The sequence below is a fragment of the Apostichopus japonicus genome, chromosome 2 (genome assembly GCF_037975245.1).
Source record: "Apostichopus japonicus isolate 1M-3 chromosome 2, ASM3797524v1, whole genome shotgun sequence".
NCBI classification, from domain to species: Eukaryota; Metazoa; Echinodermata; class Holothuroidea; order Aspidochirotida; family Stichopodidae; genus Apostichopus; species Apostichopus japonicus.
The window spans coordinates 4,375,152-4,397,637 of NC_092562.1; the positions used below are offsets into that span (position 1 = coordinate 4,375,152).

The 22,486-nt window shown below is 38.3% G+C and overlaps 2 protein-coding genes across 2 annotated transcripts; both read right to left on the reverse strand.

Moving 5' to 3' along the window:
- Positions 1–337: 337 nt before the first annotated feature.
- LOC139975041 (ubiquitin-conjugating enzyme E2 U-like) lies at positions 338–8,364 on the reverse strand. The gene is made up of 10 exons (XM_071982656.1): positions 8,214–8,364; positions 7,476–7,644; positions 6,695–6,779; positions 5,923–6,015; positions 5,468–5,565; positions 4,546–4,672; positions 3,626–3,796; positions 2,675–2,771; positions 1,883–1,998; positions 338–1,139 (listed from the first exon to the last, which is right to left on the reverse strand). Exons 2-10 carry the CDS (start codon positions 7,539–7,541, stop codon positions 1,027–1,029), a joined length of 966 nt encoding a protein of 321 aa, XP_071838757.1. The 5' UTR covers positions 7,542–7,644; positions 8,214–8,364; the 3' UTR covers positions 338–1,026.
- Positions 8,365–8,959: 595 nt separating this feature from the next.
- LOC139975025 (phospholipase A-2-activating protein-like) lies at positions 8,960–21,622 on the reverse strand. Its single transcript, XM_071982632.1, has 10 exons — positions 21,273–21,622; positions 19,706–19,899; positions 18,449–18,670; positions 17,597–17,900; positions 16,445–16,614; positions 14,692–14,852; positions 14,119–14,338; positions 11,690–11,938; positions 11,092–11,256; positions 8,960–10,698 (listed from the first exon to the last, which is right to left on the reverse strand). The coding sequence occupies exons 1-10, from the start codon at positions 21,413–21,415 to the stop codon at positions 10,136–10,138; spliced, it is 2,391 nt and encodes a 796-aa protein (XP_071838733.1). The 5' UTR covers positions 21,416–21,622; the 3' UTR covers positions 8,960–10,135.
- Between the last annotated feature and the right edge of the window lie 864 nt (positions 21,623–22,486).

The window sequence follows — 22,486 nt, forward strand, 5'->3', positions numbered from 1 at the left end:
GTAGGGTCTTTAGTTTGCACTGATTGAGCAATATTATTATCGTTGGAATAACTTGAGTATACACCTGAAAATTGTTTAGAATGCATTCTAAATGCTGTTAGACAATGTGACCAGATGTACCAAGATTCCATGTACCACAAGCCCGAAGTAGAAGTGTCCCTGGAGTTTATGTTCTTTCCCAGAATATTCCCTAATTTGTAAAGTGGCCCTGAATATTTTCAATTTTAACAATAATGTTTTCAATAAACAGCTTCAACGTTAGCCTTAGGTGTTTATCAAATTACATTCATGAATCACAAAATGAGATTTAAAGAAAAAATGGAAAATAGATAAGATATTCAGTGTTGTCACTTTTATTTCAAAATAATTCAAATAAATCTTCAAAAATTCCAAATAACTCCAGTTGATTCTTTCCCTGAAAAAGAAAGAATTCTCAAGAAATATCTACAAGGAATCAACTCCAGAAGTGTTGATGATTTACATGCTACAAAACGCAGGCTTTCTCGTAATAAGATGTCTAGAGATGAGAGTCATTAGATACCTACTGACTACCAAACAATCGCCAGAAAGTAAGGAACACCCAAACCATGATATTTTGCCCTTTGTGTACCTTGTTTGAGCAAAGATATGTTTGAAGTTTATTGTTTGTGTAAAGAAAAGGGATCCAGGCTCCCCCTCCCCTACCCCACCTCCCTGGATCTGCACTGTGTAACATTTGAAATAGCATAAACATGGTGATTTCTTTAGCATTTGTTCAACTGGCCTGTCAGGATGGACTATGTATTAAAAATTAAATTACAATACCAGAAAGGTTCAATGCAAACAAGAGTCATTCGAGATGACTGGCGTGATTTATTCATTTTCCAAAGATCCATTACAATTGTTCGTACTGTAATCAGTTAAATCAGCTCCTCGGGTTTTGCTCCAGGGATGGAGAATTCCTTCACTCTATGAGCAGTTCTGAGAAAGCTTCAACCAACTCAAAGTTTTGAAAACGAGATATAACTTTTGATTAAAAGTTTTAAATCAAAACTCCAAGTCATCTTCATCCAGCTCATTAGTCCAGGCAACTAGGTCCTCTACGTCCCCATCCCACGGTTCTCCAGACTCGCTCTGAGCGGCAGTTGATGGTGGGGGCGCTGTTTAATGAAAGAGAGAAATGGGGAAAAGAACTTGGAAGAACTAGTCTTAACACAAGTAACTCTTTCGATGCGTCTCTTGTTTTTGTCTTCGATAATAACTTTCCATGCGTCGCCCACCACTCCAATTTGAACTGACTTGATATAAACGATAATAATTATAATAATTATCTGAAAGAACAGAAACTCAGCTATATTGGGAATTTCAAAAGGAAAACATAATTTTTAGTAAATAATGATATGGTGCAAGCAGCTGACACTTTTGAGTTTTGATGAAATTGTTGCTTATGCATATTAATTGACCTTCAATAATATGATTATTCATGATTTTCATCACAAAATGGATATAGTGTGATTTTGTACAACTTGCATACATTACTACCAATTGCTTACCAAACCACTGGTCCTCTGTTTCCTCTCCTCTCAAGTTCCCTAAGCCCCCCCCCCCCCGCCCCCTACACTGCACCTTCCCTCAACAGAAAAAAAGATACTATTAACTAAACAACATTAGGCACCTACAGTTCTAGTAGGGAATTTCTATCCATCTTCTCTCATCATCCCCTACCGCTCCTCCTACCCTACCCCCCGCCCCCCCCACCCCCTCCCCCCGCTTCTCCCCATCTCCTTCCCTTACCAGAGAATTTTTTTCTTAAATAAACTGCAGCAGTCACATCCAGCTGAATTTTGGACTCTCTATAGAAAGAAAAGAAAGAGTCAAGGGTGTAAACAACATAAATAATTACCACTCCTCCTTGGTAAGTAGATCTTTTTCATCTTGCTGATTTGATCCAGTCGTCTCTCTTGGGCATCTTGCGTCTTCTGTTTCTTGCCAAAGTTACCGTACATGATTGCATTATGCCTGCATGAGAGATCATTATATTTAGAAGTTGTCAGTTTTGGATCTCAAACAGTTGGCAAGGTACACACTTAAATTACACCATATTTGTGATGATGGTGTCCTGGATATGGCAAGCCTTATGTACACTAATTTGAAAAAACTCACATTTTCAAGTGTAAAACAGAGTATTCAAGAAGATAAACTTGGTTCATCTGCAATAAACATAGTTTATAGAATATTAGAATAACTCTGTTTGTTGGGCGAAAAACAGAGTTTTTATAAAAAATACTGTTCTTTAAAAACAGAGTTATTTGATATACTCGGTTTATCGGGTGAAAAACAGAGTTTTTACTATAAAGTCTGTGTTAAACCCTGTTTTTTGCTAAAAAAACATAGTTTATGTATAAGCCTGAAAAGTTTGCTAATTCTAATGCTAAAGATATGAACGATTTGTAACTTGATTTAGTCATACTGTGAAATCTATCTTTTTAACTGGCATGCCAAAATATATGCTCTTTTATGTAATAGGACTACATATATGCTTCTGATCATCTTGGGGCAGAATGCTGAGATTTTGATCATTTCAGCTCTATGACCTCTGGAGGTGCATGCATGTAACGAAAAAGTCCAATTGAACTTGCAAGAAATTTCAGCGGAAATCTGACTAACTATAGGTACATCTTTTCTGTTTACTCACTCATTTAGCTGTTTCTTCATCTGTTCCTGTAAGTCCTCCAAAGTCAAACCAAAATGTGCCGCCTGTAATTTTGAGTCTCTCTTTATTGCCTCTAACACTGAAATAAACATAAGAAACAAGATTAATAAAAGAAATTTTTCAGCCTCTACATACTTTATTTATTGGCTAAACAGATTATGCGTTTAAAAGTCATTTTGAAGTTTTACTGCTATAAAAATTAACACTGTAATATACACGCTCAAAAATACAAAAATACACCAGTTTGATTGGTCGAGGCAAACTGTTTTATGCATATTCAGCAACTCAGTGAGGGGTATCGTGTAACACTACACCAGAGAGCTGAGACACACAGCGAGAATAATGTTAACCACCAATGGATTCTATTGTAGCCAGTTGGGAAGAATTAGCTAGTTTTCTAGTACCACCCTAAAGTGTACTTTGATGTCACGCTTTGTACTGACAGTATGAAGATATTAAATGAAAGTATGAAAGGTTCCAAAGCATAATCTAATACAAACAGGATATTAATACTACTTCATAGTGCATACCACCCTAAAGCTAATGACAGTATGAACAGTTCCAAAGCATAATCTAATACAAACAGGATATTAATACTACTTCATACCACCCTAAAGTGTACTTTGATGTCACACTTCATACTTACAGTATAAAGATAATGACAGTATGAAATGTTCCAATGCATTATCTAACAAAAACAGGATATTGATACTGTCACTACAAATGCTTACAAGCATGAAATGAAAGTAAAGATTATAAACAAAAATCTTTCCAACTGTACACATTCATATTTCAAATCTATACATATATTCTTATTTCAAACTTTTGAACTGAAGCAAGATGGGTCTTTTGGCAGGACCAGTGGTACTGAGTACAATGTGGAGATATGCAGGCATGTGAGCAACTGGCTACAGAGACCTGAGGTATACGTACATGGGTTTTTCATGTTAATCTGTGGTTTACTGGTTGCTATGCCCGTCCACGTTGTTAAATATTCATCAAATGAAACCTTTGAAAGATGATTGGAATGTCTTGTTTCAGAATCTGTAGGAATCTCTCTCTTTTTATCATCAGCTTCTTGATTTCTATCATTTGATCTTTGACCTGAATAAAGATAAAGGAAAACATGAGATGAAATAAATATGCAATGAGTCAATTACTCGTTTCATCCACTTCGGAAATTGATATTGGTGGTATGAGCAGTATGAATACTATGTTGCTATCAGATAAAGGTAAGGAATTGTTCATACTGTCAATACGAGTGATATGCAGCATGACATGGGAAACCTGACAGTAAAGAGTGGTGTTACTGTAATAGCATTGGAAAATTTGTCCCAGTTTGGCTGCTTGTTCTGGCATTTCTTTCACGCGGTGTATACAACTACTGTAGATGCAATTCTTCAAATATGAAAAATTTATTTTCTCTACATTATTTAAATTAAGTCAGTACAGTTTCCTACCCCAAATAAGGTAACTAATTTCTCAATATTGCAAGTAGGCAATGGCCCAGGCTTTGAAGATTGGAGTTGGGCCAATCATTAAAGTAGCGAATGTACAATTACACTGGTAATGTTATGATACATTCCCTACTTATCTGTTCCTTTTACTTTCTGTAAAAATGATTTTTGTACGTCTCAGAATTATTTATGGCTTGTAGTCTACAAAATAGAGGCTCAAAGTGAATAAGGTGGAATAAACAAGGAGTCAACTTGCACAAAGGGTGAAACAATGTCCTAAGCATTCTGATATTCAAACTTTCTGCCTCAACTCAAACAAGCTGTCTGCAGCAGTGACGTACGTACGCTGTCACTAGATGGGATATAGAGTTGCCATGGGCACCAGGTTAGACTTACTGAAGAGATGTTGACTAGCTCTCACACAGTCTAATACCGTATGCATGTACAAGTCGGGCTGGTCCTCACAAATATTAGCTGCTTCTAGGTTGATTGCATTCTCGATGACAGGATTTGAAAGCAGAAACTATCGATGTAAAACGAAGAAAGTCACAAGTATTAAAGTAGATACAAAATAGATGCCCAAAAAAAAACTTCTGGTCTTATGTTTGTTATCTCAGAAATGTATTTCTTGTTGACTAGATGCAGACAGAGCAGTATCACATGATGCTATATTTCAGCTTTAATATGTAGGGTACAGTTGGTTGAACTGAAAACACAGTCATCATACAACTTTATAGGCCTGCCTCACATTGTTAGGGGGAAATGAGGGGATGATAAAAAGGGGGGAATGAGGGAGGGGGGGGGGAGATGGGACAACTCCCTGGAAGCCTTTGATCACCCTTCTATTGAATCAATGATTTAAAATTAAGGTAACAGCTGGTACTGTTACTGGATAATGTGAATGCTAACAAAATGAATTTCAATCATTGGCTATCATTGTGTAGCATGGTTGTATATATACTCAAATCACACATGTTTGGGGGGGAATCTTATAAACATCTCAACAATGTGGTGAACAGTCTCTGTTGTTGCCATGTGAAAAAAATTGACAAACTGTACTGTGCTAAACTAAGTTATATCTTGACTTCAAAGCTGTCATTTAATCAAAATACATCTGTAACTTCTGTATATGGTTAGTTCTTTCTTGCAAATTGTACAATCTATCTAAATGTTCCTGACTTTCCACTTTCAGAATAGGACACTCCTGCACCTTCCCACCCCTCCCTAAAAAAAATAGCTAATTGCCTTGCTGTAATGGGATGTGTTTACAAGTTTACAATTTTCAAGGAAGTCACAGAGAAATATTGGAGAATCGAACCTGAAGGGAGAGCAGAATATAGTGAAGGCTGTAGGAATCCCTCCATATGTTGACATCATCCAGAAAGTCCACACAAGGACGACCGGTCTTCATGTCAACTACAAACAAAAGGCATTATTTATCTCAAGTTACAAGTTTCAATGTAGCACATAAACAAATGGTCCATCAGGCTTTGTCCCTGACATTACAAGTTTTGACACACCTCTCAGTGTACAGCCTCACCATTTGACTCGAGAAGGTTCAACTCACTGACGCACAAGGATACATCAAGGGTGAGACAAGCATTCATACATAACTTGAACAATAATCAGCAATAATTTAATTGTAATTAAACGGTATTGGCTAAACTGTTTCGGGGATTAATTATAATTAGCAAAAGGAAAACAGTGAGAATTCTGGGACAGAAAATGAGGAGAACCTACGATAGATGTCAAGATAAACTGGTGAAGACTTACTATTTGGGTGAAATGGAATTGTGTGGAAGTGGACATCTGGCGGTTCATCATTGTAATTTTCGGGAAACTTTAGACTAACAACAAAGACTCCTCCTGAGAGAAAAACATAAAGTAGAGCTCTTTCTTAATACAGTAAATGAAAAAATTACCTTCCTACATGGACATACCTTCCTTCCTCCCCGAACCAACCCCCCCCCCCCCACCCATTCCTCCCAACACATTCACACAGTGGCGTAGGAAGGTACTTTTGAGTGGGGGGGCTGAAGACTGATGGCCGGCCTGGGGGAGGGGTGTAAGGGGAGGGGGTGTCCATTTTTTGCATTTCCAGGTGGCCTCAGATGTAATTTGGTGCAATATAGCACACTTCAACACCCACTCCATTTTGTAAATAATTTTGCATTTTCACCTGGCCTTAGATGCAATTTGGTGCTCCAAATGAGATTTTTTTCTGCCCCCCCCCAAAAAAGGGGGGCTTTCTGACATGCGAAGCAGGGGCCGGAATGATACTTCCGCCCCCCATATTTTTCACTGGGGGATGGCACCCCCCCAGCCCCCCTGGTTCCTAAGCCCTTGCATTCACACAAAATCTAGCATTAATGCATCATAACACTCTTGTGCTGCTCTGGCTGAAGTATAAATTTAATGCATGTTTCAACTTTGAAGATACAGTGCCAGTTTTATACAGTAATAGCAGCATTTCATGCAGCTTTATATCGTTCCCAATGGCTGTATATATATGCTGGTAACAAACATTTAGACTCTCTATCCTTACCTTCCCAAAGCGTATCTTTCAGCCCTTGAATTGTAGCAGTCCATTCAAAGAAGTTTTCTTCATTAAGAGGATGAGCTTCAATACCCTGAAATGGAGATGGCAACACATCCAACAAATATTGGTGTTATAACAAGTAGGGCCTAGAAATCATTCTACTTCCTTATCCAGTTAAACTATCAAACACATTCACCCCCCCCCCCCACACCACCTCACGCAACCTCAAACAACTAATTCCATAAATTTGACATATTTACTATTGTTTATTTATAGCTGACTGATCTCATCTTTTCTCTTTGCAAGGTACGGCCAAGTCAATGGTTACTCCCACGGTGTGCACCACAGCCATACACAGCTACATTCAACTGAGATACAACACCACCCAAGTGCCCACCACTTTACAATTACCAGATGTTTTGATAACTACAAAGTTGAGCTGTGTACTTATTTCTGTCTTACTTCTGCTTCCCCTTTAATTTCCTTCCCTGCAAAAACTTTTTTTTTTTTTTTTCCTTTTGGTTTATGATGCACATGACATTATATACAGTATCAAAAATAACACGGCTGCTAGTTTCAATACTTAGTTTATTATTATAAACACAACATATATATATATGAAATATCCAGAGAAACTTAACCTGGGTCTGGTAAACTTATCAAAAACAAGATATTATGTTTAATTTTAAAGGTGGAGTGATTAAATCCAGCTGATGATGATGATAACCTGTAATCATACCTACCAAATGAACATTAAATCTGAAACAGACATCTTGATACAACTTACCCAGGCAGGGTGTCTTTGAAGGAGGACATAATCCCGCTCAAGAAACATGTATGCCCTTGAATGCATTCTGGCAGACTTAATTTGGAATTTTGAAGAACATTGCACATCAATAATTTATGTAGATTTAAGGATCGAGACCAGCTCTGTATGTTACATTAGTCTGCAGTTACTGGAGAAGAAAGATAAATACAAAAAACATGATCATCTAGTCTGTAATTTGAACAGAATCAGTATCACATTATTTTTTGGATGCACATTATACTATTACCATGAAGTGAATCAATACTTTACTCTTGACTTGGGGGAGTTGGGGTCTCTTTACTTTATACTCAGCTTCCTATCCTAAAACTGAAAGTACAAACTTTGCACTTTTTTTTATTTATAACAAGTGCGGTATCCAAGTCAGTCTTAAGTTTTGACGGTCGAAGATCAAGGCCTATAACACACGCAGAACCAAACTTATTAAGAATAAGCGAGGCCTAGCCTATTAGCCTATTAGTTACAATGAACATCATGAGGTATTTCGCGTAAAGGGTACCAATACAAGTATGAGCATCAAACATTGTAACTGTAACTCAAATAGCAAAGGCTATACTTTGAATACGAAGAGGGAATCCTATAATTATAATTAAGCAATTTACACTGAAAGTAAAAATTATCTGCTAAGGGGGTTAATAATTCTATTATCGACATTACTATGTTGAACTATAAGTGTATACTGACAAATATTTCACAAACCATGTAGGCCCACCAGTTGTTCTTGTTTTGTTTACGTTGGAGTCCGCGCAGCAACCGAAGGCGTACCAATGTGTTATAAAACCTATAAGTCCAATACGAATGGCTCATTTGGAAAGCGTGTGTGTATGGTGGGCGCATGTTATCCGAATTCCACCAAACATTCTGCAAAGGCGCAGTAGTGCTAAATATTGCAATAGGAGATGTGACGGAAGAGATTTCGTTCCGGAGGTGAACAAACATAGACGGGCAGTGCAACATGTGTATTGATTTGAGGGAGCAAACCCCAAAGCTTTCCAACAGAACGGATCATCAATGTACTATTCAAATTCCAGTATTTGAATACTTTTCAACGAATGCGGACATTTTAGTTACCCATTGCTCTTTCTTTTTTCTTACATTTCCAACAAAAGGGGACTTCTTGAATAACAAGAGTACATATGTTGGTTACAAAAATGGAAAAGGCTACTTTTTATTACCAGAAAGGTGCACTTGCAATATTTTGTAATTTAGGGAAAGGGACACTTCTGAGGTTGTGGTCACACAAGTGTGCATTAGAATCATCAAAGGTGTACCCCCAGTATCACTTTCTGAAGTAAGGAGGTGACGTTATCCTGTCCATATATGATTCCAGTACAGCCCTGGCAAACTAAGTTGCATGGAAACTCATGACTAACCACAAATATTCAATTCCAAATATAAAGTTGAGCCAAGAACAAAATTTTAAAAAAAAGTTGTAACAAGCTACAAACAATGTTTCTAAGTGAATTTATTTGTTTGCCTTCTGCTTAGTCTCTCTGACAATAGTTCAAGTGAAAATTGCAAACATCAAATTTATCCTTCTAAAGGATGAAATTTTCGATTAAATTATGTTACAATAAATGGATTAATAAACAAAAAACAACCCCCCCAAAACCCCCTCTCAAGTGCCGAAATTAAGAAATGAAAACTACCACAACACCATCTCACAGGATCCAACAGCACCAAGATATCTAGAAGTCCAGTCCTATGAGAATAGGAGTTATAAGAAAGAAGTATATTCTTTGATAATCTCATCTGACATTTATCATGGAATTGCAGAAGTGCAGGAATATAAACCACCATTGATACTCATTTCGCTATAGCTCTACTATTTACTACTGTCTTATGATTGGTTGGCAGTAACAGAATCAGTCCTTTGTCTTCAAGTTTCTCATGAAAGAGGTTGTCGCCTTTCAGTATTGTTGATTACTTCAAACACATAATAGCACTGTAATGACAGCAGGAATAATATTCCAATTCCTTTAGCAGTAAATTTTTCCATCCATTTTGTAGCTCATTTTCTTGCAAACTTAAGAGGTCTTATGAATTTAATTGCTTCGACTATGTATGCCCTCAATTGTGTAGCAAATAACCACCCCTGGTGTAGAATTTTGATATGCTAAATATTAGAGACAAAAGCAAGGACATTAATTGTTGAACTTAGTAACCGTCACATCAACTTCTAATATTGTGACTTAAAATAATAAATAAATAAATAATCCAAACTTTGTCATGAATTTTTAAAGGGTAAATCAAAAGGGTATATCAGGGTTTCATTTTCCTGTCCTAAATCACCATCCCCCTTGCCATGCTCCTCACTAGTACATCAATGTATATCCATTGGTCACTAAACAACATAAAATATGAAGGTATCAAGTCATGTATTAACTGAGATGACTTTATCGATAACTACGAGTGGAGAGAACATCAACACTCTGCACACATACACACAAACGTTCAGAGACGCTGATCCTAAGATGGTCACTAAACAACATAAAATATGAAGGTATCAAGTCATGTATTAACTGAGATGACTTTATCGATAGCTACGAGTGGAGAGAACATCAACACTCTGCACACATACACACAAACGTTCAGAGACGCCGATCCTAAGATGTCGCTCATCATAAAATTTTCTGCAGGCAAACAGCGCACTCTCCTACTTTGGCAGGGTCCGTTATACTTTCGTATCCTTTCAAAATCGGCTTTAAGTCTAACGATCGCACGATTGCTAGTGCGTTGTCGTCGGAACTGAGGGTTCCTATGGCAACCATTAAACGAAATACAGCCTCCACTTCTTTCTCGTCCTGTAATAACAATGCCGCTGACGACATGCACTGGGCGCGGCTCTCAACGTCCCCCGATCTGGACAGTTTAGCCGCAAAGTTTAGGAGTAGGGTCGAGAGAGCGATACGTGTTCCTTTGTGAGATGAGGCTTTGAAATCGAGAACAGACTGAACCAGCCGTTCTCGATGCTGTTCCAGTAATGAAAGACCGTCAGGCTGACTAAATGCGTTACATAGCGTCCTGAGCGCGAGCATCTGATTGGTTCCTGGGTTAGCTTGACTTCCTAGCTTTAAGAGATGACTGATAAACTGGTCACCATCCTTGCTGTTGCATAGATGCTGGTTCACTACTGGGTGGCGGATAGCTAACCGTAAAACGTCAAGACCTGGGAACACTTTATCTGTGTGTAAGGAGAGGAAGGAATGTTTGTCAATGGCATCGCTCTTATCCCAATATATCTGTGCATGCAGTAGGAGGAGTAACAAACTGATTTCACAGAAAATAACATCTCTGGGGAGTTAACCCTCAGAAGATGGTTGGTGGAGTTGTCATGACAACAGTTATTCACCTTTTCTCATCTCTAAAATTCTAAAGAGCAATAGTAGTTTTGGAGAATCATCAATTTACCAAAATCAAACACAGACATTAACAATCAACTTTGTCTGGGAGTGGCCTCATAAATTGTACTCCACAAGTACAATTGGCACTTAACATGTTCTAATAGTTCAGGAAATAAAGATCTTTTACATCTCTAGGTAATGAACAATTCACTTTTGATAAATTAAATCCTTACCATGAGGCCATTGTAATAGCTTCCATAGTGTCCCTAGTTGATGAGCTGTGGGAGGATCTCCACTGGGATCGGCTACCCTTTCTATAAAACTTTCCAGAGTTGACATTTCCTCCTGGGAGAGCTGTTCTGATTCTGTCACTTGCGTGTTAAATTCCTGAATCTTGCCTGGCAAACGGAAAACCGAAATATTTTACTTGATGCCGAGACTGGACAAAAATGTGCAGATGCAAAGTAGGATCTAATTTCAAAACGGACTCTTTAAGAGTGGACTGGTACACTCGAGATGGTGGGTCAATTCGAGAGTTTGTGAAAGTCATCACAGCAATCTGCAAGTTTCATTGGCATGCAATTTTTGTCTCCCCTCCCTCCTACCCAGGGTCAACTTTCATTTAGCCTGAAGCTTATTCATGTGTATAATACAAGCACAATTATCAACAAAAGATGGTGACCCAATGCTGACATCCAACCAGCCCCCCCCCACCCCACCCTGCTCCACCCCCTCAATCTGCTTATATTCCCAATCCTTTGGCCTGAGAACACAAACACAACACTACAGAATATCTTACGAGATGGAAACAGAATTTAATTTTCAACTTACCGAGGACAGCATTCGCTTTAATGGAGTCAAAGGTCACAAAATCTGTCTGAGGAAAGTACTGGTTGGCTCTAGATGCACCATTACTCAACTGTTGAGAGTGATTCATGGGCGGAGGTTGGGTGGCACCACCTGGGACATATCTAGACCCCCCTGTGAATGGGTCAGCGACATTCTGTGGTTCCACTGCCGCTCTTCCAACGGCTGGCAGTGATTGGTCAACTTGACCCCCTGGGATGTATCGAGTGCCTCCTGCATTACAGTTAAGAGAAAGTGCAATAAGGAAGATGAAACCTTGTAGACTAAAAGTCAAACTCAGAATTGGTTATCTGAGCAGTAGTATGCCTGACTTTAGTGAACAACCATGCAATGCACAACATTCTAAACTAAGAATTATTACACAGTAATTTCAACAAAGTTCTTGGAATTGCTTGTTTTCTTGACCGTCTGAAAGAGAGACACACCCTTTCCTTAAAAAATACTATAACAACAGCACAGTTTGTGTCTTTTGTATGAGATCTTGGTCAAAATTGCATCCAAACATATCCCTTTCAGTGATATGAGTATGTGGTGCACAGTAAGAAGGAAGTATTAGTGCAGTGAAGGGACAGTTAAGTAAATGAGGAGTAAGGGAGTAGGTATGGTACAGTATTGAAGTAATAAGTACAGCATGTTGTATGGTAGACGATAGTGCTACAGCAGTGAGGGCACAGGTTAGTGAGGAGTAAGGGAGTAGGTATGGTACAGTGTTGAAATAACAAATACAGCATGTTGTATGGTAGACAATAGTGCTATAGCAGTGAGGGCACAGGTTAGTGAGGTGGAAGGAAGTAGGCATGGTACAGTGTTGAAATAATAAGTACAGCATGTTGTATGGTAGACGATAGTGCTACAGCAGTGAGGGCACAGGTTAATGAGGAGTAAGGGAGAAGGTATGGCACAGTGTTGATATAACAAGTACAGCATGTTGAATGGTAGACGATAGTGTTATTGCAGTGAGGGCACAGGTTAATGAGGAGTAAGGGAGTAGGTATGGTACAGTGTTGAAATAACAAGTACAGCATGTTGTATGGTAGACGATAGTGCTACAGCAGTGAGCAGGGGCGGATCCAGGGGGGGTCCAGGGGGTCCGGACCCCCCTGCTCTTGGCCAAAAAAAAAAAGAGAAAAAAAAAAAGAGAAAAAAAAGAGAGAGAAAAAAAATAATTAAATTAAACGCCAATTTTAAACATGTAGGACGTCAGAAGGGCGGTTATCCTTACAAGTCAGCCAGGTGTGTCTTTTCCGTCAAATGAACTATATTGTGCACACGTGCTACACGTGCAAAAAATGCCTAAAAATCTCAATTTTCAGACCGAAAAGTTTCAAAATTGAGGTGGTGTTCAAATTGTTTTGGGCGGTGAGGTGGCAGAGCGGTAGGCTGCATAGGATGCGCCGACGAATTCTTCATGAGAGATCGTTTTCTGCGGTGAGAAGGCATAAAACTGTTCTCCAATCAACAATGGGCAAAGGAACATCTCACAGCTCTTGTTCTCATGAATATGTATTATATAACACTCCTATCGACACTGACGAAGTGGTCCGAAAGTTCATTGAGAAACATCCACAGCGTTTGTTCTCTCCAATCTACCATGAATAGATCATCAATAACACTAGCTAACTCGTACTGATGCAGATACATTTCGAGTGAGTTTTTGTAGGTGCTTTGAATGGCTAAATTGAAGGGGGTTCCCTGTTGTACTTAAATATCCAAGAATTTCACAATGGATAGAGGGAAACCCACTCCCCTTAGACCCTAAGATCACTGGAGGCCAAACCCCTCACCCTTCCAGAATCCTGGATCCGGCCCTGAATCAAACAGTGGTGACTGAACGGGAGGGGGATTGGTGGCTAAAGGCATTATGATTTTTGAATCATCTCAACTCATCTGATATGTATTACCATATTTCATAGATTGTTTTTTTCTCATCAATTGAGAAATTGCAGACATGAGATCCATATTTTCAGGCTAGGTACATGCAGCTTAGAATACTCGGGAAGTGCCGTTTCCGGCCATCTGGGGGGGTTGTAAAGCCAAAAATTTTCTGGTACGCTCTGCGCCAACCGATGGTGGCGCTCAGCTTAGATAGTCTTTTGATCAGGCGTGGCTGGACCAGTCAGACCCCCCCTGTCAAAAATCCTGCATCCGCCCCTGGTGAGGGCACAGGTTAGTGAGGAGTAAGGGAGTGGAATGGTACAGTGTTGAAGTAACAAGTACAACATGTATTATAAAGTAGAAGATAGTGCTATAGCAGTTAGGGGACAGGTAAGTGAACAGTGATGCAAGAAAAAACAGCAAAATGAAATACCTCATCAAATTGTTCAATATATATATATATATATATATATATATATATATATATATATAAATATGTATAATTGATAAACCATTACCTGTAAATGGGTCATGGAAACCAGGAGTTGCTGCCTGTAGTGTCACACCTTTGGTATTTTTGATGATGAAATTTGCAACTTCTTCCAAGTAATATTGACTGAGGTCGTTTCTATGGATAAACTTCTGCGCTTCCATCCAGGGGTCGTCCGTGAGGTTAAACGGTAACTTCAACGGCCTGGCTCCATCCTCGATGTCCACATCAAACACATGGTCGTATTCCTGTGGAAGATTAACCAAAAGAGTTTGACAAAGCTTGAATACATGATATGAAAAACATCAAACATTAAAAACAATTTAGAGAGATAGTTAAGTCTTCATGAGAAAAAAATTATTTCCATATTTTTTCATAAGTAGTTATAACACTGGGATTCACTCCTCTCGCAGACTTCATTGACTGAAAGTCCTCACTAGGATAGTATGCTTTTCATATCAAAGTTACTTCTTAAACCCATAAAGTGCTGCTCCCTTCCCACACCCCCTCTTGTCATGCAATTGTCAGTGCATGCATCTTCCTGTTAATTTCAAACAAAATTTTTTACTGGTATCAAAAGGAAACAGAAGAAAGTAATTACCTTGCCCTCATACATAACCTTGCTGGTACTTGGGGTCACGTCGTCTCCTTCCCCTCCAACCACGTCACCGATCTTGGTCCACTTATCCTCCGCGACACTCCAACTGTATGCTTCAACCTTGTTACCGGCACGGATCAACTTTGTCTGCCCATCTTTAGACCCTGTTCGATATTAAAAAAAAAGTATAATTAATGGCAATTTAATGCATATTTATCTTATATTTATCCTGAGACATTTACACAAATACATCATGTACTGGGTTGAGTTGGTAGGATGCCACCAAGCAGATGTCTTAAACTTGAGATGATAGATGAAAAGATAGAAGAAATCATCTGGCATCATCGCATGGCACACTGCAATATAACAAAATGGTCACACTGCTATACAACAAAATGGTCGCACTGCTATATAACAAAAAGGTCACATTGCCAGGTACAACCAAACTATCACATTGCTATACTAACACAACAATACTCTACACAAGATTTTAGTACTCCCAGTGTTTTTGGATACAGTACATACAATACCCACAAAAGTGCTAAGCCAGGATTGTAAATAAGCCTGTATTCTAAGCATGTCTGCTTGAACTCATACCAGCCTTCATGGATTTGTACTCCAGCATTTTGGAATTCTAGTAATGGCTCTATTGCAAGACTATTACTCATACTTGTGCTACAGTAATAGAGCCTTGTACTCTTACTCTTACCCTAGAGAAATTCTACTTGGACTCACACCAAGAAAAATCCTACTTGCTCTCATACTCATACTGTTATACCTGTACTACAGTTCTCGTCTGTTTTATTCGATATTTAAGAACTATGTTATTCCCTGCTAGAAAGTAAACCATGCATGTTCACAAACCGAAAGTGCTCCTTCAGTCATACTATCTAGCAGGGTCTTACTACATCCTACGTTTAGGAAATCTAATTAACATCAAAGCAGTGTCTTGCTACATGGCAAAGTCTATGAAAATTAGAGTTATTTGACTGCCAAGTGTAGACTTGACACTTTTAAATTTGCATAATTGTAAACTACGAATTTTCATGACCTTTTCTCTGCAAGTGAATAGGGAACCTGCACCTGGCAGGTGGTTGCTTAGGCAACCAGTGCAATACACCGTCCTAGTAAAAAACAATATACACAACAAAACTTCTGATGTTTAAGTATTTGATAACTGCCTGTTCTGCATATCTCTGAGCAGGTAGTATAATTTGTCTCAAAAGAAGAAGGCAAGGGGATGGGGAGAGAGGGAAGGAGAAGGAGAGCAAAAATGATAGAAAGTGAGAAGAAAATTTATCAATGTTAAGAGAAAACAGCCTGAGTATTGTAACAGAACAAACAAATGTATAAACTATGGTTAAGTACCTGCACACCTCAAAAGCTGAAGTTGACACACAATGTCAACATCAATTTCCGTTCTTTCACAAACATTCTATATATATATTTTTTTACATACCGTTCAATTTTTACAAACTGTTCTTTTTTCAAAAATTCACAGAAGAATGTTTATTTTCCCTTTCATTACTCCATGTGGTGTCAGTTATTGTTACAGCTTGTAAAAGACTACGGTGGCCTTGAGAGGACCACCACGAGATCGTTGAAAGAGGCGGTAGAAACGTAAAATCTCTATACTCCAGCAGTCTGTTGCCTCTGACAAGGTTACTGTCCCTTCAAACTGTGTTTTTCGTTAATGAAGTGTACTTTACCCAAGTAACAAAAAACTACAAACTGTAGAGTATTATTAAAGTCAAACCTGGTTTTCGAAGATCTGAAGAATCTGGGAGGTCCTCCATTTTGATGTCTCCAAATGCTTGGGTCTTCGCTGGCATCGCAAAAGAGGATAACTGCCTCTCGAACATGGCTTGGGTATCAGGATCAGCAATTCGTTCGGGATCTGTGGTAAACACTCTGGCTACACCGTCACTGTATCGGTAAATCACACAAGGAAGTCACTTCAGAGTTCAGACAGACAAATGGTTGTTTCTACCCTAAAATGCAGATATCTGTGTATCCCATACCACTAAATATACCAGAAAGCCAGTGGGCTTTTTGTGATTCCTTGCCAATTAAGATTATAATCCCAAGCTTTTGTCATTGTTGATTAAATTGATCAGCAAGGTTCTTTCACTGACTGTGGACCTACCTACTGAATATGTTAACTAACCATGTTTACAAGCTATTTTAGCAAAAATCAACTCAAGCCCTGACCCCTAATAAATTTTGCATAATATCACATTGAACATACATTATCATGTACCCGCTATCTACCAACACCTTCACACAAAGTATGATTCAATTCTGAAAATGGTTACAGTTGACCCAATTTCTTGATATACAATACATTTGTGAGCACATCATTATCTGCTGTACTAAACCTAGCGTACTCTATATCATATTACCTTTAAAATGTTTCCAATTAGGCTTTAATGATTTAATGGATGAAAATCTGTTAACATTGACCTAAATTTGTAGAACACGAGGCATTGTGCGTTACGAAAGGGCGCTTCCCTGAAATGCACCCCTGAAATGGATAGAACGACTCGTAGAATGGTTGCCATGGCAACGTAATCATTCGCATACTTTGAACTACTTGTTACATTCCTATTGTGTAGGAAACAAACAGGCCAGACTGTCTAAATGGATTGGTTGCTAAACCAAAAAAGAAGGGAGCACAATACAGTGTAAAAGTTTTGCAAAGCAGTTGTGAAGGCTACGAACTTTGTCTCTGATAAGATACTACCGTTCTGTGTACAAAGATTGTTATGCATCTTGGCACCTGCATAGCAACTTGCCCGTTTTGCATATCACTTTTGCGATGTGATACCTGATGAAATATACACTGCAATGTAAACTACTGTACATAAATTGAAAATCAGTCACTATGGTAACATAATCTGTCACATACCTTGCACCAGCCACTATATCACCATTCGGTAGGGAACAAACCGACCAGACGGACTGAGCTGGCAAAGTAATAGTCTGCTTGCATTCTCCTTCTTTCCAGACTTTCACGGTCCTGTCCTCACCAGAACTAACAAACCCCTGACCATCTGCTAAAAGTGAAATGCTGTAAATGAAGTTTGTATGTCCGTGGAAGGTCTCCATGCATTCACCGGTGATGAGCCATCTTCGTATAGTTGTGTCGTTACTGACCGACAGAAACTCCACATCAGAGACCACTGCTAGACCTCGGACGCAATCCTGGTGTCCTGCAATATTTAATGAAATATTGAACATGACTAAAAACTAAAACCATTTGCTGCACTTCTTTTTGTAATATTCAAACTACTTTTCGAACGTTTCTCCACTACATCGAAAATACTCAACTGAACTACAATTTGTTACAGTATGTTAGAGTATGTTTAACAGTTTGATACAGTTTGGTACAGTATGATACAGTTTGTTATAGTATGTTATTGCATGTTACAGTTTGTTATTGTATGTTAGAGTATGCTACAGTTTGTTTCAGTACGTTACAGTATGTGACGGCATATAACAGTTTGTTAGTCTCATTCTGGTGCATTATCCTGTCATCCGACATAGTGGTGGCGAAGGGGATTACTTCCGAGTGACAAAAAATAGGACAACACAACACAAACCACACAAGTGACATCAATAAAAGAATGAACAATATTCAAAATGTATCAAGAATTGCAATTTTGAAGCAAAGCAATTCAAAGGTACAGTACAACTCAACAAACCACAGGACGCAGATTTCCAGAAAAAAACCCAACGTGCTCTACCACAAAGATCTTACCTTTGAAAGTCCTCTCGCACTTGCCAGCCTTCCACAGTTTTATCAGTTTATCAGCAGATGCTGTCAACATTAACCCTTGGGAAGGCATAAGGGCCACATCCCATATGGCTGCCTCATGGCCCTCCAGAGTGAGCATACAACGACTGTCCAACCACACCTTTGCTGAGCAGTCCCAAGATCCACTCAGGAGGGTGCCAAACTTCCCAAAAGCCAAGGCACAAACTATAAGACACAAAAAATTGGTAAAATGATTATGCCATTTGCATATATATCCATAGCAGAGGTACAGTACCTACTAGCCCAGTTTACTTTGCAGAGAAATCAGGGCAGTAAGAGTAACCTTGTTACCTGCTGAAGATAAACTTCATCTAACTCAATATCACTGTTACTAAGTTAAACATGGTTGTTTTAAGAGGCAACCATCTTCTTGAATAAACATGACATTAGCTAGAAAAATTACTTGATTTGCAGAGCAAACATCACCAAAAATTTGTGATTTGATTTCTTCAATGATATTTAAGGTCACAAAAGTGCTATTGAAAACTGGATTTTTGTGTGCTACATTAGATAGTTCAGCCACTTCAATCGATGCACCATAGTTGCTTCCTGGGTATTGTTTTCCAAAGTGTTTAAAAGAATAGCCCAGGTCAAATTTTCGTTTTGATATGTTACAGAGGAACATAATCTAAACTTTCTGGTGAAATTTGCATTCAATTCCTTCCTATGTACCTTTTTTGAGATATTGACAGTTGAAGTTATCTGATATTCTACCAAAAGTGAACTTGAAGCAAACAGGTGTGATGTCATACTGCAGTTGCACACTGACAAATAATGTTTTGTTTTTCTTTATTTTACAGTCTATTGATTTTACCTTGGCTAGGGTTACTAATTTGTCTAAAGCGGATGTGAAGTTTATAAAATACCAATACCTATGGTACATTCACATAATTGATGCATCCAATTGTGGATTTTAAAATTAGACGTAAATTTTAAAGGAAAACAAAACATTATTTATCAGTGTGCAACAATGACATCACACCTGTTTGGTCCAAGTTCACTTTTGGTACGAAAGGTGACAACTACAACTGTCAATATCTCAAAAAGGATACATAGAAATTTAATGCAATTTTCACCAGAATGATTAAATTATATTCCTCTTCAAAATATCAAAATGACATTTTTACCTGAACTATTCTTTTAAGTGCTGTCAAAAGTACTCACTACTACAAATATTCTTGCAGAGAAAACTGTACATACCTGTTCCAGAGTGACCAGTGAGTGTATACACTGGCATAGGGCTTTCCAATGTATATGCGTTAATTTTGGCATCGTTTCCCCCAGTTACAATCAACCCTTGTGGATATTTCTCATTTGGTGGCAAAGTCGCGACTGATGATATGAAGCTTTTGTGTCCACTCATACAATGGCAATCAGAAAAGCTCTTTCCATCTCTGAAGTAAGAAGATATGTTATGCCATGTTTATCTAGTCTAGATATCTTTAATCTTTGGGTCATACTAATTAGCGTCAACAGGCCGATTTCACGACAACTCAAGACAACAAGTTTAAATTACCATCAAATACAATGGATGTAATCAGAGTATATCTGGAAACACGTTTAAAACTGACTGGAACCAGCGTGCATACATATTTTTCACGGGGAAAAATGTTTTTGTCGTAAAAATCATCAAGTTTCTCTGTCCGTAGCATTGGACGACGTGATGCTAGTGCGCTTGCGCAATGACATTGGACCGCACCATTACACTACAGATAAGTGCAATTTTTAAGTCGAGAATGGTGCTCAAACAATCGTGTCAATGTCTTTACAAGACGTCTAAGTAAAATAAGCAAAGACTTATACAGAATAAAATACACGGAGAGAATAATAAAACCAGACAAAATAATAGTTAGCAAGACTTTGTAAAAATTAATAAAAACATATGTAAATAACAAGATCAATGATTTGATGTGGAGTTCATTCATCATAATACTTTGGTGCTTTCTTACTACGTCAACCCGCCTTACCAGAGCCGTATATTCTAAATATAGGGCTCTGCACCTTACCAACACTGTACACAAAGGTAGTTCACAAACCCTAACACAAACCAACCCATATCATAATGGTGCGGTCCAAACTCTTTGCGCAGGCGCAATAGCATCACGTCTTCCGATAGTTTCAGTCAATTTTAAACGTGTTTCCAGATACACTTTGATTACAATCATTGTATTTGATGGTATTTTATACTTGTTGTCTTGAGTTGTCTTGAGTTGTCGTGAAATCGGCCTGTTGACGCTAATTAGTATGACCGTAATCTTGCACATGTATGGCTATATTTTATTATGATGGTATACCTTAACTTTGTTATGTTGTTTTTTATATGGATAACAGTGTTATGAGAATACATGATTTATCCTTGTAAAGGCTTTTAGTCCAAATCATTTGCTGGAAGGAAAACTTTCCTTAACAAAATGCCTTAACTAGCCTACTGTTTAGGCCTATATCATATATGCATACATTTAACTATATTACTCTGGTAAATAGGTGAAATTATTCAAGAACGTGCCTCATAATAAATATGTGATGTTTCTTTCTTATACTGTATTATTATAAGCAGTTTTCAATAAGCTGTGTGTTTTGTTGTGTTGTGTTGGAAGTGGATCCAAGTTATGGGAGCTTATAGTTATAAACTTATAGGCCTGTGCCATTTAGGCTATAGCCTAGGCTAACATTACTAGTATTAGTAACATGAAATTTACAGGACAAACAGAAACTATTCCTTAGCGAATAATGTAATCCCAAACGTGTCACTAGGTTTAACAGTTACCCAGAAGGTACCCAGACCCGGGCGGTTTGGTCCCGAGATGCTGTTACAACAGAGTTTGGACTGGTGGGTACGATGACTTGACACACAGCACGGACGTCCGATTCATGTCCTGATAGAACACATGATAATTTGAAATTTGACATACTGTCCACACAAAGTAGTTAACTTGTAATCACTGGTTTTAGAAATAAAAAATATGGTTGGCTCTTGTCAAGTGAATCGAAGTTTTCCAAGAAATAGGGTTGCTAAAAATTCTATTAGTCGTTGTATTGTAACTGTGTAAAACATAAGAGTCGTCAGCACAGGTTATGCCTAGGTTCAGTTCTCATTGTGCAGACGTGATGAGAGTAAAATGCGTATTAAAAGCGATTCCAATCGCCAGTTGGCCAGAAATTGATGGATTCGTTGCTAGGTCGAATAATAATCTAGCAGATATTAGACGATAATCAAATGGAAACAGCAATAGGCATTGAACGCCGTTAATAGCTTTAGAGAACAAAGGAAGGTCTAATTGTTTGAAATTGTATTACATATAGAAATTAGGAATGACATTATTATAATTGTATTTGAAGTCAGTCTTAATTTTTTTCTACTTTATTCCAATTGTATGTCAAAGGCTCTGTTAATAACTTCGCACAACACCAAAGTTACAATACAAAGACTAATATAATGTCGTCCAGTTACAGAGTTGTTGACAATTAACAATTCATAATCATGGACGTTACATATGAATGTAAGAGACTGACTTCGGTCAGCTTGCGGCTTTGATAAGCCAATGAGGTTTCTTCGCGACTTCCTGCTTGCAGGAGGATCTAATATACATACATACATACACTACAATACAACTTTATGGAGCCCTTCAAACTGTTCAGCTGACCATAGGTAAAGCTGTGGTGGGGAGTACCGAGAGGTGATAAAAGTGTCTACTCGGGGCAAAATATTTCTTTCTAAGAAGCTAGTAGTAGTGTTAAATCACAGTACACACCAAGGAAAGCAATTTAAACGAATATGGGGGGGGGGGGGGGTGTTCGCACGTATAGAGGGATGAGGGAAGGTACCCCACAGATACTCCATCGGTATAAATGTGCATGGAATTAACCTTTTCTTAAATGCTGATATAACAACATCTCTTTTCGATTGCTTGTTAATAACTACGCACGTGAAAATGGGACGGTCGTATATCATGGAGCTCCATAACAACTCCCTAGTCGTAG